This window comes from Crinia signifera, chromosome 3 (genome assembly GCF_055691185.1).
Source record: "Crinia signifera chromosome 3, ASM5569118v1, whole genome shotgun sequence".
In the NCBI taxonomy this organism is placed as follows: Eukaryota; Metazoa; Chordata; class Amphibia; order Anura; family Myobatrachidae; genus Crinia; species Crinia signifera.
The window spans coordinates 264,266,442-264,285,128 of record NC_139219.1 but is presented as its reverse complement, the minus strand read 5'-3'; the positions used below and the strand labels follow the sequence as shown (position 1 = coordinate 264,285,128).

The window sequence follows — 18,687 nt, the reverse complement described above, 5'->3', positions numbered from 1 at the left end:
AAACTGCTGGGCATATAAATTAGTTTGGTCCACCATTAAATTTACAAAATCATCAGAGAAAAGTAATTTGAAAAAGTCAATTTCTCTGAGACCTGTGGAATCAAATTGGATTCCTGGCATGGCCAAAAACTCAGGAACCTGGGGCTCAAAATTGTCTGGTGGTGGGGTCCATACGAGATCAATTGTTGGGGGGGGGGTCTCAGCTGCTCTACGGGGGCGTCTATGAGGGGGTCCCTCATCATCAGAGGAGGAAGAGGAGCTTAAGGCGAATCCTTCAAATTCCCTGCTTGCATCACTGGCTGTGTCAGAGTCAGAAGCAAGCAGGGCATATGCCTCCTCCGCTGAATACATTCTTCTGGATGACTGTGATGACATTTGGGAGGACATTTGGGAGGACATTTGGGATGCCATTTTTATTTTTGTGTTACTGGTAGTGAAATGTTTCAACACGTGTATAGTGTAGGGGGGGGTACAAACTTTATTTCAACCCGGGGGATATGTAGTGTGTATGTAGTGCAGAAAAAAAAAAAATACTTTATACCAATAAAAAAAAAAAAAAAATGAAGGGGTTAAAAATAAAAAATTGAAGGGGTTAAAAAAAAAAAAAAAAAAGGTCCTGCGCCAAAAATTGAGCACAGATGTTGGTCAGTAACGTCTGTCACTGAACAGCGCTCAAAGGCAACAGGAATTTGATCAAAAAAAAAAAAAAAATAGATCAACCCTGTGCCGAAAAAGCTGATCAGTGATGTACGTCACTGATCAGCGCACAGTGGCCACAGGACACCCACAAAATCACAGTGTGTGTAAAAAAAAAATTAAAAAAAGACCCCACAGCACTCACAAAAAAAAAAAAAGGTGATCAGTGATGCGACACTGATTACCAGTGAGGTGCAGCAGGTGCACAACCTTTGGTGCAACTGACAGGTATATATATAAAAAAAAAAAACCTCTGCACCCCCAAAAAAGTTGCGGCGGGGGCAGCAGACACAAAATTTAGCACTCTCTGTCACTCTCTGTCACTATCTCTCACTATCTATCACTCTAGGACACTAAAAAACCTGCACCCCCAAAAAGGGGGGGTAGCAGACACAAAATATACACTCTCTATCACTCTCTGTCACTATCTCTCTCTATCTCTCTCTATCTCTCACTATCTATCACTATCTATCACTCTATGACACTACAGCAGCAGCACTGACAGGTATATCTATATATAAAAAAAAACCTGCGCCCCCAAAAAGTTGCTGATCAGTTAATTTATACTGATCAGCACAAAAGGAGGGGGCAGCAGTCAGTTATATAAAAAATATATAGCACAATCTGTCACTATCTCTCTCTATCTCTCTCTCTCTATCTCTCTCTATCTCTCTATAACTATCACACTGCAGCAGCACAAAATATAGCACTCTGTCACTAGGCCTCTCTATCTATCGCTCTCTCTCTATCTCTCTCTATCTCTCTATCTCTCTCTCTCTATCTATAACTATATCACACTGCAGCAGCACAAATATAGCACTCTCTGACACTATCTCTCTCTCTATCTCTCTCTATCTCTCTCTATCTCTCTATCTCTCTCTATCTATCTCTCTATCTAGCTATTACACTGCAGCAGCACAATTTCACAGCACAGGAAGGCACAAGTAGCAACAGGATCCAGGAAGCATCCAGCACACTACTAGGCAAGTGATCAAGCAGCGATGAAGCAGTGATCAGGTAAGTATGGAGCAAGGTTCTGGTCAGTATATGGTGGCAGGTGGCACGGTGACCGCACTGCACGCTATTCCAGACCGGAATGGCGTCTGCAGTGCAGTCACCGTTAGTTTAAACCCCCCTCCATGGCTGTGATTGGTCCGTCGGTCCGACGGACCAATCACGGCCTTTGGGGGCGGGCGGGGTGAGGTGGGGTGACACCAGTGTCACCCTTACACCCCGCGGTGATTGGTGCTGTACTTTACAGCACCAATCACCTCCGATCCCGTGTCACCGGCGAACGTTATTCGCCGGTGACACAGGAAAACGCTGTAATTGGCTGTTCACACTGAACAGCCAATCACAGCGATCGCCGACGGGGGGGCGGCATCGCAGCCCCCCCTGGGCATGCACGGACATGTCTGCTGTCAGGGACAGCAGACATGTTGAAACTGTCACCGCGTCTATAGACGCGGTGACAGTTTAAATCCATGACGTACATTTACGCCATGTGTCGGGAAGTGCTTCCCGACCATGACGTAAATGTACGTCAAATGTCGGGAAGGGGTTAAATTGCTAATGTACATATGTAGCGGCTTCAGCAGCTTATATATTCTCTGGTGAAATAGTTGCCTAAGAAAAAATGTAACAGCTTGTTGTGTAACAAGGACGATTCTATTTATGAAATGCTTGCAATGTTTTGTGTTATTATTTGTTCTGATTGCCTGGGGCTACATAATAACAAGGGCCTTTATAAATTCCAAACAGCACAGAAGACATATGGCAGATAAATAATGCAAAGCTGTCTGTTTTTGCTGCATTTTACTTACACCTTCAGTACTGCAGATGCTAGAAACAAGTTCCCAGCGAAATTCCTCCTGAATAAATGTTTCATACCTTCCTTATTCTACCAGATCATGAATAATAGTCATCATAGCTCAGATTTATCTTTTAGTTTGGGATTTATGTAAAATGTTATACTTATCAGCAGAATGCTGACGTATCACAGGGCTGTACCCAGGGAAATACAGTTCTCTAATAAAATGCTCCCTATTATTAACCTACACCCAAGTAAATCATACTTGCCTACTTTTTCATTCTCCTATCCGGGAGAAGCCCGGAGAGGAGACCAGACTGCAGCATGTCAGGGGGCAGGACGTGGTGGATGTCACCAAGCCCCGCCCCCATAGCAGGCAAAGGAGACAATTCGCGGGTCCGCGATTTGGGGACGGGGCTAAAATGCAGCAGACTCACTGCATTTGCGGCGAAACCTCACTGATTAAGGCAATGATTTCTCCCTAGCATTTAATATGGCGAGGGGGTTTGATGGCGAGAATGACTTTTTCTTGCCGAAAATAAGCAATCCCCGCCTTAGAAAACCCCCTCGCCGGTGCATTGAATACTGCCCAATGTAGTTATTTCTCCCACCCCCTTGCACAATGGTTCCAAAAGGTTTTTGAATCTCTGCAGATCAGGTTAACAACATGTTTTTCTTGGTACCCCCTAGGCCAGACATTGCTCATTGAGAAATTCTGAAACAAATTATAAAATTAAGTAATCAGCCATTACATAAAATATATTTTAGTGTGTACAGTATTCTAAATATTGTCATGGATGCGCACTCCGTCTGGTCAACAATCCTGTCATCCTGCATGTACAGACAAGGTGATGATATATAGTGGATTCCGTAACAGTCTACATTGGAATTGAACATTGCTGAATGTATTTTTTCCTAAATAATTTTATGGTGCTCTCATAAAATGAATGCATTCTAGAGGGGTCATTAAGACTGGGGCAGCTGATACAATAGTTACTTAACCAACAATGTGTGGGAACAAATACAGGGCCAGATGCACTAAGCTTCAAAAAGTGGTAAAATGGAGAGTGATAAACAGCCAACCAATCAGCTCCTGTCTGACATTTTTGAAACAGTCTATGACATAGCAGGTAGGAGCTGATTGGCTGGATGTTTATCACTCTCCATTTTATCACTTGTCAAGCTTTCTGCATCTGTCCCACAGTCTTTATATCAGCCTACGTTTAAAAGGCTGCAGACTATTTTATACGGAACGGACTATATATGGGTCACCAAACCTGTGACCGTCTATACATACAAAATTGATTTTGTTAGCAAGTTATATATGCTTTTATTCATTTAATAAATTTTCTATTTTTATTTCAGTTTATTTTATAACTTTTTTATCATTATTATTTTTACTGTTTATCCTTTGTGTGTTTATCCGCCATGTATCTGTATACCGCTTTTAGGGATTTTATTATATATGTCCATATTTTGATAAAGTTTTTGTGTTATAGATACATGGGATTGTGTTTTAAATAAATACCTTTTGATAAACATACAATATTTTTATATATTATTACATTTATTTCTGTATTTGGGGAGGATATGCGCAGAGTTCTTTTCCTCCCTTTCCACGTGTTGTAGTTTGGATATTTGTAGTATATATCCCCTGAAATCAGCAGCAATCCATTTTCTTGCATGTTTCGAGCACAACTTCACTTCTTTATACAGAAATAATGGTTGGTGAATCAGTAAGCTGATATGGCTACACCAGTGAATTTCAACCTTTACCTTACCTTGTGGCACACTAAATAAGATTTTAAAATTGGCAAGGCACACCATAAGATTCCACAAGGCAAAACACATTGGCCCCCACAGGAAATAAACTAAACCTATTGGCCCGCATATAAAAAACAATTCACATCATGGCACTGTCTCACCATCATTGTGAGATTGTAACAGTACATGCTTTAATGGTTTTATAATCATCAGTTCAGTTATAAAACCTTCACTCCTATCATGCCTAGAATTTGTTCTTGGTGTAACATTATCAGAAATAATACCATAGTTCACAAATGCCATTAAAATACGCATTTCATACATTTTTGAAGGCCAAAATATAACTCAATGCATCAGATTCTTGTTTACAGCTAATTTATTCATATAATCACTTTTTAATTTGGGTTATAGGATAACTGATAAACAGCACACATGTCAATTGATTTACCATAATAATTGCTAATTGCCAGGATGTGATCACTAGAACGCCTCCACTTGTCTGGACTTCTTATTACATTCTGTAGTATGGGTTGTTCTTGCCTGATGATCAGCAGACAGTACTGGAAATGGAAATCTGGCGTCTGATTGCGAATTTGGCGGGGTTGCTGGACGCTAGCCGAACTCTGAGGTTTTTTAAAGGGGCAGTTATTTACAAGGCAAAATCACTCCTTGAAAATGACTGACCCTTTGAAAAACCTCTGAGTTCTGCCGGCATCTAGCACAGCTGCCGGACTCGCACCGCAATACATCCGGACCATTGTTTTGGAAATGTGAACACCTCTTTTATTAGGGTGCTAGTGAGCTTATTAAAGCGAGGATGACCTACGTTTACTGATGATTATATTAATTCTATCAAGTTTTTGTAGAGCTCTAGGATTTCCCTTTACACGTCTGAAATTTGTTTATTCATCTTATTTGATGGGGCGTTATCTGAACTGTCAGACTTTATCGTAAATGACAGGTTTCATATAGAATTATAAGGCCTACATCTGTCCCTCTCTTGGTAGAGGTTGGTGATCTCCCTGTGAATAGTCATCCTGTTGAAATATTAAGAGATGGTGAAAATTATCTTTAAATGTCCATATAGCCATTCCCAAGGGGCGCTTTATTTCATCACACAGTAACATGCACAAACATTCTGCCCTACAGAGCGTTCTACTGTAAAATGTTTTTTACCTAATTTTTTTATGTTTTCTGAATACTGTATCTTCACTCTTTGTTTCCAACTGACATCTGTAAGGGTAATTTTAATGTTGTCTTCATATTTTTTTTTTTTTTTAGCTCTATATCCATTTACAGCCCAAAGGAGAACCCAAATGTCTTTGATGCAGCCACATTCTTCCAATGTGTCGGGAATTTCCTGGGAATATTTGCTGGTTCCTTTGCTATTGGATCAGCTTATGCTGTTGTCACAGCTCTAATATCCTTTTTGTATACATTATATGTAAGTATTTCTAGAATCCTGATAAATACTAATTATATGTTCGTAGTGCTTGCAGTAGTGTTGTAGTAGTGGCTGGAGCATGAACGGTCCATCAGAGGAATGCAGTGGTAGGGGCCCATGTTTAGGTGTATGACCAGTCTCTGGAGTGGGTGGGGCCAGTAGCCACATAGCTAGTCAGACAAGTTCTGTACGGGGCCATTTTGACTATCTATGGGGGGGGGGGGGGGTTGTGTGCTGAGTATGGGGGGCTGTGCTGGTTATCTGAGGTGGCTGTGCTATTTATGGGGAACTGTGCCAACTATCTATGGGCTGTACTTTATGAGGGGCTGTGCTTTATGAGGGGCTGTGATTTCTATGGTGGCTGTCCTGTCTATCTTTGAAGGGCAGTGCTTTATGGGGGCTGTGTTAAATACCGCAGTATACAGATGGAGCCACACTCATCTATAGCGCCGACGCAGCGAGACAACTGTCTCGGCGTGCCGATAGCTGTGGCATGGACGTGCAAGTGTCTCATATGCTCATGCATCTATTGCCACGAATGGGGCACATGAGCGTCACTTGCATGCTTGCCTCATTTGCGCCGCATCCCGCCGTTTGGCACGCTGAGAGCCATGTGAATGAGCATGGCACCATCTGTAGTTTACTATCTTAAAGGTTAAAGACCCCTGCATTAGAGCATGGTACAGGCGCTCTGCTAAATATATATAGTAAATAATGCTAGAGCATATATGATAATGTACCAGATTTACAGTATAAAAGCAATGCACTGTGTATATATATATATATATATATATATGTGTGTGTGTGTGTGTGTGTGTGTGTGTGTATATATGTATACAACGAAAACCTGCACTCTCACCCTCAGATAACGTAACCGTTATAGCAGTGCAGAGATGCCCACAGTAATATATAAATACAGACAATTCCCCTAAGGGAAAAACAGCAATTCCCCTAAGGGATCAACGCACTACTAGAGGCTGGTGGCCAAAGATGAAGATGAGTATGTGGACAAAGAGGGTTGTTAATTCTTTGAGTATGGGAGAGCTGTGAGTGAAATGTGAAGAGAAGAGGGCTTTGACAACAGGAGGGAAGAGGGCCCTGCTCTGAGGCGCTTACAATCTATTAGGATGGAGAGACAGACAGAGTACATGAGGTGGGAGGTGGCTTGATAGCAGGATGTAAGCAGGCAGAGATGGTCAAGGCATGAGACAGAGCGTCGAAGGACCAGCCTTAGGTCTAGGTTATAGTTGAGTTTTCAGAGCCCATTTGTAGCTTTGCAAGGTCGGAGAGAGTCTAATGGAGCAAAGGAGTGCGTTCCACTAAATCGGTGCAGCATGGGAAAAGTTCTGAACTATAGTGAGGGAAGCAGTGATGAGGGTGGAGCAGTGGAGACAGTCGTCGGCCGACTATAGAGGGCAGGAAGGTGTATGAATGGATATGAGGTTGGAGATATAGGGAGCAATGGAATTAGAGATGGCCCTGTATGTTATTGTGAGGTGTTTGAAGAGGATTCTGTAGGGGAATGGGAGCCAGTGCAGATTTCGTTGAAGGGGAGTGGCAGAAGTGGAGTGGTGGTAGAGGAAGATAAGCCTGGCTGCAGAGTTAAGGACAGATTGGAGAAGAGCCAGCTGGGAGCAAGCAAGGCCAGTGAGGAGATCATTAGTAGTTGAGCCGTGAGACAACCAGTGAGTGGATGATAAGTTTAGTTGCATTTTGGGATCTAAAAATGCCTGATACGAGCAATGTCGCATAACTGGAACTGACAAGAATGGGCCAGAGCTTGGATGTGGGGTGCAAAGGAGAAGGAGGAGTCAAGAGTGACACCCAGGCAGCAGAGTTGGGAACGGGTGAGATGACTGTTGTTAACAGTGATAGAGATATTAGTAGGGGGTGTAACTCTAGGTGAGGGAATTACAATGAGTTCAGTTTTGTCCATAATTGAGTTTCAGAGAGTGCTCAGACATCCAGGAGGAGATGGTGGAGAGGCAGTTGGAAACCTGAGAGAGCGCTCTGGGGGACAAATCAGTAGAGGAGAGGTAGATTTGTGTCTCATCAGCAGAGAGGTAGTATTGGAGGCCAAAGGAGTTAATGAGTGCACCCAGGGAAGAGAAGTCCAGGGAGAACAGAGGGATGCCAAGGATGGAAACGTGAAGGACACATACAGGAATGATGGAAGTTGGTGAGGTGGTGCCAGACTGAGAAGGAATGGTTGAAGAAGTAAGAGTAACCAGTCAAGGACCATGCCAGAGAGGCCAATGTTTTGAAGTATGTGGAGGAGGAGAGGGTGATCCACAGTGTCAAAGGCAGCAGAGAGGTCCAGACGGATAGGCAGAGAGAAGTGGCCCCTGGTTTTGGCTGATAGGTCATTGGTGACTTTCACCAGGGCAACCTCAGTGGAGTACAGTGGGCAAAAGCCAGATTGAAAGGGATCAAGGATAGAGTGGTCAGAGAGGTAGCTGGTGAGATGCCTGTAAACCAGCTGTTCAAGTAGTTTAGAGGTGAATGGGAGAAGAGAGATAGGGTGGTAGCTTGTGGTAAATAAAGGGTTTTTAAAGAATAGACCATAGCATGTTTTAGGGGTGAGGGAAACATACAGTACCAATAGAAAGGGATAGGTTAAAGAGGTGAGCAAGGTGGGAGCAGTCAGTGGGGGAGAAGGAATGGAGGAGATGGGAGGGGGTCCAAGGGACAGGTAGAGGATGCGATGAGTTAGTGGACTTCCTCATCTGTAGTGAGTCAGATGGAGGATTGAGTTGCATAGTTGGAGGGGGAGGATGATTGGGGTGGGTAGCATAGGGGGATGGGAGGAGTTATGATGACTTTTCTAAATTTTAGAGTGGAAGAAGGAGGCAAAGTCAGTGGCAGTGAGGGATGATGGGAGGAGGGGTGGAGGAGGGCAAAGGAGAGTGTTGAAAGTTTCAAACAGACTGTGGAGACTGGAGGACTAGAGATGAGTGATTTGAAAAAAGATGGTTTGACAAGGGAGAGAGAGCAGCACTGGAGGAGGAGAAAAAACTTAAAATGGAGTCTTTCAGAGAGTGAGATTTCCTCCAGAGGAGTTCAGCTGAGCGTGCACATTTTTGTAAAAATCATGTTAGTTTTTGTGCCATAGTTGGGGAGGGACAATATAGAGGGGGGCCACAATGTTGAGAGCAGAGGTAAGAGAAAAGTTATAAGAGGCATCCTGGTTGGGGCAGTCTCCAGGGAGACAGGATAGCAGGATCAAGTCTGGTGACTGTGGGTCGGGGGGGGGGGGGGGGGGGGGATGATGAGTGGGTGAAAGAAAGAAGTTTGTGGTCAGAGAGTGGGAAGGAAAAATTAGAGAAATCAGAGAGATTACAATGGTGGATAAAGACTAGGTCAAGTTGGTGTCCGAGATTATGAGTAGTGGTGGAGGTCCATTGAGAAAGTTCAAAGGAGGCGGAAAGGGCAAGAAGAATAGAGGAGGCAGCCTTAATGATGTCAATAGGAATGTTAAAGTCACCAAGGGTGATAGAGGGGAGGTTGGAGGAAAGAGTGTGTGGAAGCCATGCAGCAAAGTTATCAAAGAAAGGGGAGCAGTGGCCTGGGGGGAATAGATCATAATTACAAGGTGAATGGAGTAGAAGAGGCGGATAGTGTGTATCTCAAAGGTGGAGAATGTGAGGGAGGGCTCAGGTGGAATGATGTGGAAGGTGCAGTTGGGGGAGAGAAGGCTGCCCACTCCTCCACCCTGGCGGCCATCAGGTCTGACCGAGCAGGTAAAAGAGAGGCCTCCATAGGAAAGGGCAGCAGGGAGGGTAGTGTAAGAGGAGGAGCACAAGTTTCAGTGGTGGCGAGAAGGTTAAAAAAGTGGGAGATGAAGAGTTTGTGGATAGTTGGAACACCAATTTCTCAACATTCAGCTTTATTAGTAAATGATAGCCTGTCGACTTTCGGTCTCTGGGAACCTTTCTCATGGCAGTGGAAGTTAAACAGCAAATCCAGACATCAGGTTAAATCAAGGAATAAACAAATCTTGCAGGGAACTGGGGACAGGGAAATGCTGCCTGGGGCCCTGCTTATAAGGGGAGTTAATACTCCTGCCGCTGATATGCGTTCCACAGTGTGGAACGCATGATGTCACTTCCATACCATCAGGTACAAAGGACTAGTCACGTGATCTAGTCACATGTCCAAACCTGCCACATCCATCCATTGGCTAAAGATTGGTCACATGTCTATGTATGTAAACATTGAATGGAAGCATGTCAAAACAGTGAGGTAGGCACACTATAGGACCATATCTTTGCATATACTGCTGCAAGCCGGGAATCTGCATTGAGGGAAGGGGATAGAACAATTTGATACAACAAAGGATAATGATGGCATACAAGAAGGCTCCAAACCTAAAGCAACAATTGTTGAGACCAACAAGTCAACCTGATAATTCCAAGAACACCACATGGTTGTTAGAAAAAAATACCAGGATACGCCAGGTGTAGTAGGTGCACCACTTGCCGGAGCATGCTGGTGGGTTGTCTTTCCCACTTTTTTAATTAAATAATTTTGCGTACATTGTGACACACCCCGAGCATAGCCCAGCATGCCATTAGCATTTACCGGCCACCTAATTACATAAGGCTTCCGTGTTCCTGCATCAGGTGTGAATGAGATGATAGGCTTGCGGTACAGTATCCCAAATGTCCTAGCGGTTAAGCCCATAGCATGCCTTGGGTTCAGATGAGCGACTCATTTTTTTTAAAATAATTACACTGTTTGTTGTTTTATATGTGTACATTAAAATGTGTCTATACTGTATTTAGGCTTTCCTTCCACTTTACTTGTGCACATAATTTGGTGTGCAAAAATATGCCTCACCAGAGTGCGTTCTACTGTATGCATGTGGACTCTGCTCCTCCATTTCCAGGAGCACAGCTACACCTCCGTTTCCATACTGTAGCTGTGCTCCTACCCCCAGTCTATAAACTCTCCACCCACATTGGATGCTACACTGCTAGTTGACCTCATAGTGGGCCTTATTCTGGTTCACTCCTTCTGGCAAATTACTTCTTAGATGGACAAAACCATGTGCACTGCAGGGGGGGGGATGTAAAATGTGCAGAGAGAATTAGATTTGGGTGAGTTATTTTGTTTCTGTGAAGGGAAAATACTGACTGCTTTATTTTTACACTGCAATATAGATCTCACTTTGAAGAAAAACCCTACCCAATTCTCATTCCCTCTGCACAAGTAACATCTACCCCATCTGCAGTGCAAATGGTTTTGTCCATTTAAGAAGGAATTTGACAGAAGGAGTTAACCAAACCCCCCCCCCCCCCTCCCCCCTGTGTGCTGCAATGTACAGTAACAAGGATTTGCTCAATGTGATGGGGGCAAAACCATCTCTGGTGGCTGTGAATCATAATGTAGACCCTGCACTTGTGGAGATTCTCATCAAAGCCACAGTAGCAGCATTGCCATGCCTGAATATATGATAAACTGATTTTATTTGCTCTGTGGTACAATCTCTATGCTTTGATGACAATTATTTTTGTTGCGTAATTAGCACCCAGATGTTAACATTTTCCATTATCTGGAAAAGCTTAGTTTTTTAACCAATAAGCTTGTTAGAGAAAAGTATCCATGTCTAAATAATCCACATTTTAAGACTGTTTTTTCCTTAATAAGTTTTTGTCACTTGACAAAATTCACAAAGTTGTGCGAGTTCCCTATGTTAGAGATGGGACTATTTTTCCTGTTGTCTTGGAGCGCCTTCCTATCTGCAGAAGCAGCAGGACTCACAGGTACTATAGGGTTCATATGAAGATGAACAATTTATAACAGTTGAAATAACAGATATTTTGTATGTGTTAATTCTGATACTCTAGTGCAGATGATTTTTTTTTTTTTTGGTGGGGGAATTCATAACATCATAAACAACATGCAGTAGACCAACAAGAATACATAATAAAGCAGCATTGGGTCATGCACAAAAAAGGGACATTCTAGTCCGCAGCTTACAGAGCAAATGCATCTCCCAAACTGTGAGGGGTGAATATCAATAAATCAACAAAATAATACCTCAAATCCCTGGAAACCTGCTACACGTTTCATAATGCCAGTCCACTGCTTCAGGCAGTCATAAAGCAAGTCTGTATTTCATTTTTTTTTTTTAATTATTATTATTATTTGTATGCCTTTTATGACATTTGTTTTATGATTTGAGACTGATCTCATTTAAATTGATTTGATGGAATTTTATGCAATATGTTGTCTGTAATATTGAGAATCTCTTTGTATTTTATATTGATATACATATCTCCATGATATTTAGCAGTTTTAAATAGTGGGTATCCGTTCCTACTTACTTTTACTAGGGTACTGCCATTATTCCCATTCCCTGAGAGGAGACAGCCCTCAATGGATCCTGGCAATGAATTTGGCTGGTAACAGCACATCTGCAGTCTGGTCCGCCAGTCCCAGATGGAGGTAACACCTCGCAGTGGAACTGCTTTTATTGTCTGTGACTGACAGGTAGGAATTCCAATAGGAAGTCATTGCCAGTCACAGTGAAGCCAGTGGAGTCGAGGGGTGACATACTTTACTGGGGGCTGCAGTCATGCTGCCCACAGGTAAAATCTGCCACTGATGGGCATAATTCCTACTCTCAATTAAGTATTAATTTAACTGACATTTTTGTTTGGACAATCCTGGTCTCATTATGGGTCTGAATCTGAGTTTTGAGCAAAGCATTAAAAATAAATAACATTTTATTTCTGGAACAAAACTAGCCCATAAAGGTTAGACAAGTTTATTTTTGCACTGCAATTTAAATGAGTTTGGACAGAACCCTTTGAAATCTGGATCAGTGCATCATGGTTTGACCCTGGTGGCAGGGCCAGGTCACTACCACCCCCCTTCACCCCAAATTACCTTCAATACCTACTTTCTGGATGCTTAAGTGAATGTTCAGAGGTGAGACATATGAAGCCTCTATCATTGCGCCCGCCAACGCAACATATGTCTAGAGCTGGCGGGGGGGCATGGCCGGCAGAAGGGGATGTGCGAGCGCGTCCCAGTGCCGAGAATGGGGCGCACTAGCACATAATGCACGCGCGTCCCATTCTGGCAGACGGGGATGGGGCGGCAGAGGCTGGCGGGGGCTTGCGGCTGGTGATCACATAACCGGGAGCCTCTCCAATGAGAGCGGCTCCATCTGTATCTTACAAATCCCAAAGCCGCCACCTGCATTAAGTACAATAAAGATGTCTTCCTCATAGAAGTAATTAATTTTGCGATAGCCAAAGTCAGTGGCGCCCCCCAGATTATGGCGCCTCATGTAGCTGTGTAATGGTAGAGCATTCCCTTCATGGTGGGTGCACACCTATGCAGTTATTGGGTTGATCAAACAATTTTGGCTGAACGGTCCAACGATTGTATAGGTACATATGCAGGAGTGTTAGCCGATAAATGTCTTCAAGTGCTTCTGCAGTGGTCTCACTTGATGTTTAGTTTAATATTTAATATTAACTGGAGAGTGAGACAAAAATGGGCCAGGCCCTGCAGATAAATCAATAAGTGTGTATGAAGCTTTAGACTTTATTGAGTACCAACGAATGGTAAATATTTGTAGCAAGTAACATTGTGTACTCTTTCCATCTTGTACATCCTAAAGAAGCAGTAAGTGCTCTATAAGCAGGTGTTTAGCTAAGTAAGTTATCCTTGAATTAAGACAATGTTAAGTGCATGCCAGGGGCACTTTAAGAGAGAAGGGGCCCTTGTGTACATGGTCTTACAGGGGCCCCACTCCACATACACTGACCCACTTTTTTCTATACGTACCCTCTGGAGTCTTTTGTGGACAGCAGCAGCGCTGTAGAAATCACCAGGAAAATGGCACGATGGCAGCAGCATATCCTGGAGACTTGCGCTTGTGCAGTAGATTATAGTTCCCTTTGTGATCCTAGTGCCCAGAGTTTAGAGCGCTTCTGGCTAAAGAGGAGGGGGCCCAGATGGAGACTGCGCATGAGCCTCCTCCTTTTTGGAAGCGCCTTTCTGTTCTCATACAGTACATCTAGCCTCAATACACTGTGCACCAAGAGATGCCTGGAGTAAGCGAGTCCCACAGTCGGAGCCACGCTTATCTTTGCTCCCTCTGTGCTGCAGCATCTCACATTGGAACCATCAACAAGAATTGGATGCGCGATTGTCTCACATGCACACATGCCCCATTGTCGACGGTCAGCCTGCCGATGTGGGATGCTGCGGCTTGAAGGGAGCAAAGATAAGCATGGCTCCATCTGTAGATGCATAGTAATGTAAATAAGTGTTTTGAAAGGAAAATTTCGCACAAAGAGATGCTTGGCGCTACCGAGCCAGGCAACAACATGGTTTGACTAAAAGGTCAGTTTAACTTGCAAGCTAGATGTATGTTCTTGACAATGTCCAAAGTTCTTGACAATGGCCAATACACGTACTGTATGCAAGTTCAATTAATGTTGATCCTTAGAAGACATGTCTTTGAGGCCTAATTGAGAACATGTACCATGTCGTCATCTTAAATATTTCAAGATACTAAAAAACTACTGTATACAGTATATTGCTGCAAATTGTAATTTGAACTGTCTTCATGTTTAATTTAAGACCCATTATATATTTTGATTAGCTTTAACTTCATAATTAACACACAAAAATGCAATTAAGAGATGCCCATAAACTGGTATGATCTCTGGGGCTGCACCATTGGTGGGCTGTCATGGCTATGTGACATTTAATGTTTCATTAATCATCTGATTTAGGTACAGTTGGTGGCTGGTATGTGTCAGGAGTATTATTTTTGCAAATTTTCTACTGTGTGGTGTAATGGGAATTATGGGCACAACTGTGTGGCATAATGGGCATAAAGAGAATTAGAGGGAACAACTTTGTGGCATACATTTCATTACGTGCATAACTGTGTGACATAATGGGAATAACAGGGAACAACATTGTGGCATAATGGGAGTTGTGGGCACTGATGTATATTAGGGGCAGTACTGTATATGATTTTTAAAAAATCCTATATTTATCCCTAGGACATATAATATAACATGTAGTGAGAGAAATGCAATATGTGGGAACCAATGCATGTACTGGTTGGGTCCTCAGAATGTTGTTGCCACACCATTATTTTATAGGCATGACTTTGGAATGTAAAGTTGTGTAGTTAAAGCATAGTTTGGCATCTTACTCAGATATTGAGTACAAGACAAGCCCCGTGTAGGGCTACCAGCCATGGTGATGAGCCAGAAAGTTGCTTTTCTGGCCTTTTTTCTGAACCTGGGAAAGAATTTCCAATCCAGAAGGTGGCTATGAGACGTATAGGAAGTAAGGGGGATCTGTGCCTGCACGAAAAAAAACATGTGGGGACTCTGAGCCGGCATATAAAGGTTCATGAGGGAACATTGAGATACAGTATATAAAGGGTCATGAAAGGAATCAGAGGATGAAAAATTAAAAGCATTGTCTTAAAATGTGTTCATTTTTTAAGGGGTATGCCAAAGGAAATCTCCCTGGGCCAGTGATGTAGCGTGTTCCCACAGTGCCCGGAGCATGTGTGTGCTACGGCACCCTCTCCAATCCAAGGACAGTATTGCCATACAATTATGCCATACAAAATTAGACAAAATTCACTTTATGCCACATAGAATTAGACAAAATTCACACAGAAGGAGACAAAATTCACAGGGAATGAGTAAAAAATCACATTATGCTGCACTCAATGATCCAAAATCCACACTGGTTGAGCCAAAATTCATGCCATGCCACACAGAATGAGCCAAAATACAGGGAGAGACAGCGGGATGTGGGTACAGGTACAGCGGGTGTTGCGGGCACAGGGACAGTGGCAGAGGGGAATGTGGGCACAGGGACAGTGGCAGAGGGGGATGTGGGCACAGGGACAGTGGGGAGAGTGAAAGGCAGCGGGCAATGTGGGACAGGTACAGCGGGGACATGGGGACAGTGACAGAAGGGACAGCGGGCTGGAGCAAAACTGCTTACTTTTCAATAATAGAGGGCTTCAGCGCCAGCGGCGGCTGGAGGAGGGAATGCAGGCTTCCCAGCGGGGTCCGGGTATACACCCGCAGCGTTAAGAAAGCTGGGATGGCAGGACCGCCGCTGCGGGAGGAGGTGAGCTGGGCCCCTCTGCCAGGTGATCGCAGGGGGGAATCTGGCTGCCGGGTGATGAGAACGGGGGCTGGCTGCTGAGTGATAGCGGCAGTGGGGATGCTGGTGTAGGCTGCAGGGGTGCCGGTGTGGGGGATGTGCCTCTCATGACATTGTGATGGGTACCGGCGTCTCTCTCCGCTCTGCTAGGGTGCAGCAGTGCTGTCATCTCCCTGCACTGTGGCGCCATCACCATCGCAGGCGCCTGGAGCCCAAGCTCCACCAGAACCACCCTCGCTACGCCTCTGCCCTGGGCTACACTTGGTCTAGAGCAGGGCCTGCATGTCCTATATGAAATGTACAGTCTCCACCACTTGTGGTTCGGTACAATATCTCATCTGTTTTGTTTATTGAGAACATCCAGAAGCACTTTACTACAAAAGCATATTTACCATACAGATCCTTCCCTCTCGGGAACTTTCACTAACTGCATTTATGGTTCTTTCTGTCATTTCCTTTTGGATGTTCCGTTATCACCTCACAATTTGTATTTTAAAAACTAGGTTTATAATATTTCACCAGACAACAGGAGCCACTGGGTGTCATTCTTGACTCAAAACTGGCTTTTGAGTCCTTTTACATAAGTATCGTCTCCACAACATGTATGTAGTTTACAGAAGACAAAGCAAAAGCTGTGGTGTAATTCCTGTCTACTGGTGTTCACCTAGCTTCACTACATGCCATTTTGAAGAAAGTGGGTTGCTAATTTTCTCACCATTGCCGCGCTGCTCTGCTGGTCCTTATACTGGTTGGGCCTATACAGGGCGATTCAAAAGTCGCAGTACACCCTTTTGTTTCAAAAACTGTGCAGGCAATGGGGAAACTGAATAGTTTTTTTTTTTACATCTACTGATGACAAGCCTTTAAGAAAATTAAGCTCTTTACAGGTCTAATAATCTCTCCATACTTTACCCCTTACATTGATCAATATCTGTGCCCCACACTTATTACTATCTCATATTCTCATTAACACTACTTCTTTTTTTTATTCCTTCTGTGTGGAATTCCCCTCGTGTACAGCAGCATTGTGCTCTAACATCCAATCTTTGTAGAGTGTATTGAAAATATACCGCTCGAGACCATCAAAATATTCAAGATCATTTAATTTCTATTTCCATCAACCTTCTAGGGATTGGTGAAACCTTAACCACCCCCCCCCCCCCCCCCCCCCCATCTGAAACGTATATCCCTGCAGTGCTCTCTCTGGATGGAGAGAGGGGTCTTTCTCGCTCCCCTTGTCTCAGTGATCAGCAAGGGGCAGGTATGGGAGCCATTCCCTTTCTATCTCTGACCACCGCATTATCTCCCAACAACCTATTCCGCAGCTTCCCAAATTAAGTTGCTCTTGACCCTGGGGGTTATTCTGGTTTACTCGCAACTAACTCTCTCTGCGCATGTTACATCAGCCCCCCCCCCTGCAGTGCATATGGTTTTGTCCATTAGAGAGTGATTGTGCCTTTGCGAGTGAACCAGATTAACCCCCTTTGTCTTCTTCTCCTCACTGGACACCCTCCTCTCCCCACTAATGATAATAATTCCTGAAGTTCCTGCAATGTAATCCATTTACAAATCAAGAAAATGTATCCCAAATCTTAAATGAGTTCTGTCTACTAATACCACATTAGCACAGCATTTAGGGCCTTATTCTAGTTCACTCTTTCTGACAAAATCCTTCTTAGATGGACAAAACCATGTGCACTGCAGGGGGGCAGATGTAACATGTGCAGAGAGAATTAGATTTGGGTGAGTTATTTTGTTTCTGTGCAGGGAAAATACTGACTGCTTTATTTTTACACTGTAATATAGATATCACTTTGAAGTAAAACCCCACCCAAATCTAATTCTCTGTGCACATACATGTTACATCTGCCCCACCTGCAGTGCACATGGTTTTGTCCATCTAAGAAGGATTTTGTCAGAAAGAGTGAACTAGAATAAGGCCCTTATTTACAATGCTGGTATGTAAATGTACAGTAATTTGCATTTTGACATCCAATGTGTATCTATTTTCTTTTTAGATTTAATTTACAATATTATTCCGTCTGCATTGCTATACTACAGTGGCAAAAATGCAATAAGATATCATTCATGATGACCGGCTGAGATTTCTGAGCAGAGAAATGTTTCCTAATCTAATACATCACTGTGCAGCGTAAAACTGCAACTGTAAATCATAGATTATGTGCAAGATTTCAAGAGTTCTGACAGTGCCCCAGGCTGGTGTGGAGTCTTTAATGACAGAAGCAGAGTGCGCGATTTCTCTGACATACAGTAAGGCCAGAGTTCATCTGTTGAAGGTAGAGGCAGAGGATCTTCTGAGCTTGATATTCTGCTATTAACTTTTTGAGCCATTCGTTTAAGCTTACAACGCCCTATAGCAATATTTATCTATATGGTTATCATTTTATATATATATATATATATATATATATATATATATATATATATATATCTTTGGTATCTCCAGAACAGAGAGTGGTCTGCACACCAGATTTTGCACAAAACCTTTTATGTCACATAAAAATGAATGAAAAAAGTAGCGCATTGCATTGGAATCATATTACAGCATAAGGGTGCAGGTTACTTATCATATCCCAACCCTGCATCATAGTGTCACAGGGGAACCCGTCACCAGCCTCCAAGCATCAATACCCGACAGCCTGTTTCAGTGGTGCGACCACCTTCCTTTGTCATTTTTATGTGACATAAAACGTTTTGTGCAAAATCTGGTGTGCAGACCACTCTCTGTTCTGGAGATACCAAAGATATGCAATTCTATATATGATCTGGCACCCTACTATTCCAT

At 43.4% G+C, this 18,687-nt stretch overlaps 1 protein-coding gene across 4 annotated transcripts in view; it reads left to right on the top strand.

Annotated features, from left to right (window-relative positions):
- Positions 1-18,687, top strand: part of SLC9A9 (solute carrier family 9 member A9) — a 690,054-nt gene that overhangs the window by 213,561 nt on the left and 457,806 nt on the right. For all 4 annotated transcript variants that reach the window (XM_083178000.1, XM_083177999.1, XM_083177998.1 and 1 more), the window contains exons 7-8: positions 5,552-5,690; positions 11,374-11,479. In XM_083178000.1, the coding sequence (XP_083034126.1) occupies positions 5,552-5,690; positions 11,374-11,479 (245 nt within the window). The remainder of the gene's footprint in view (positions 1-5,551; positions 5,691-11,373; positions 11,480-18,687) is intronic.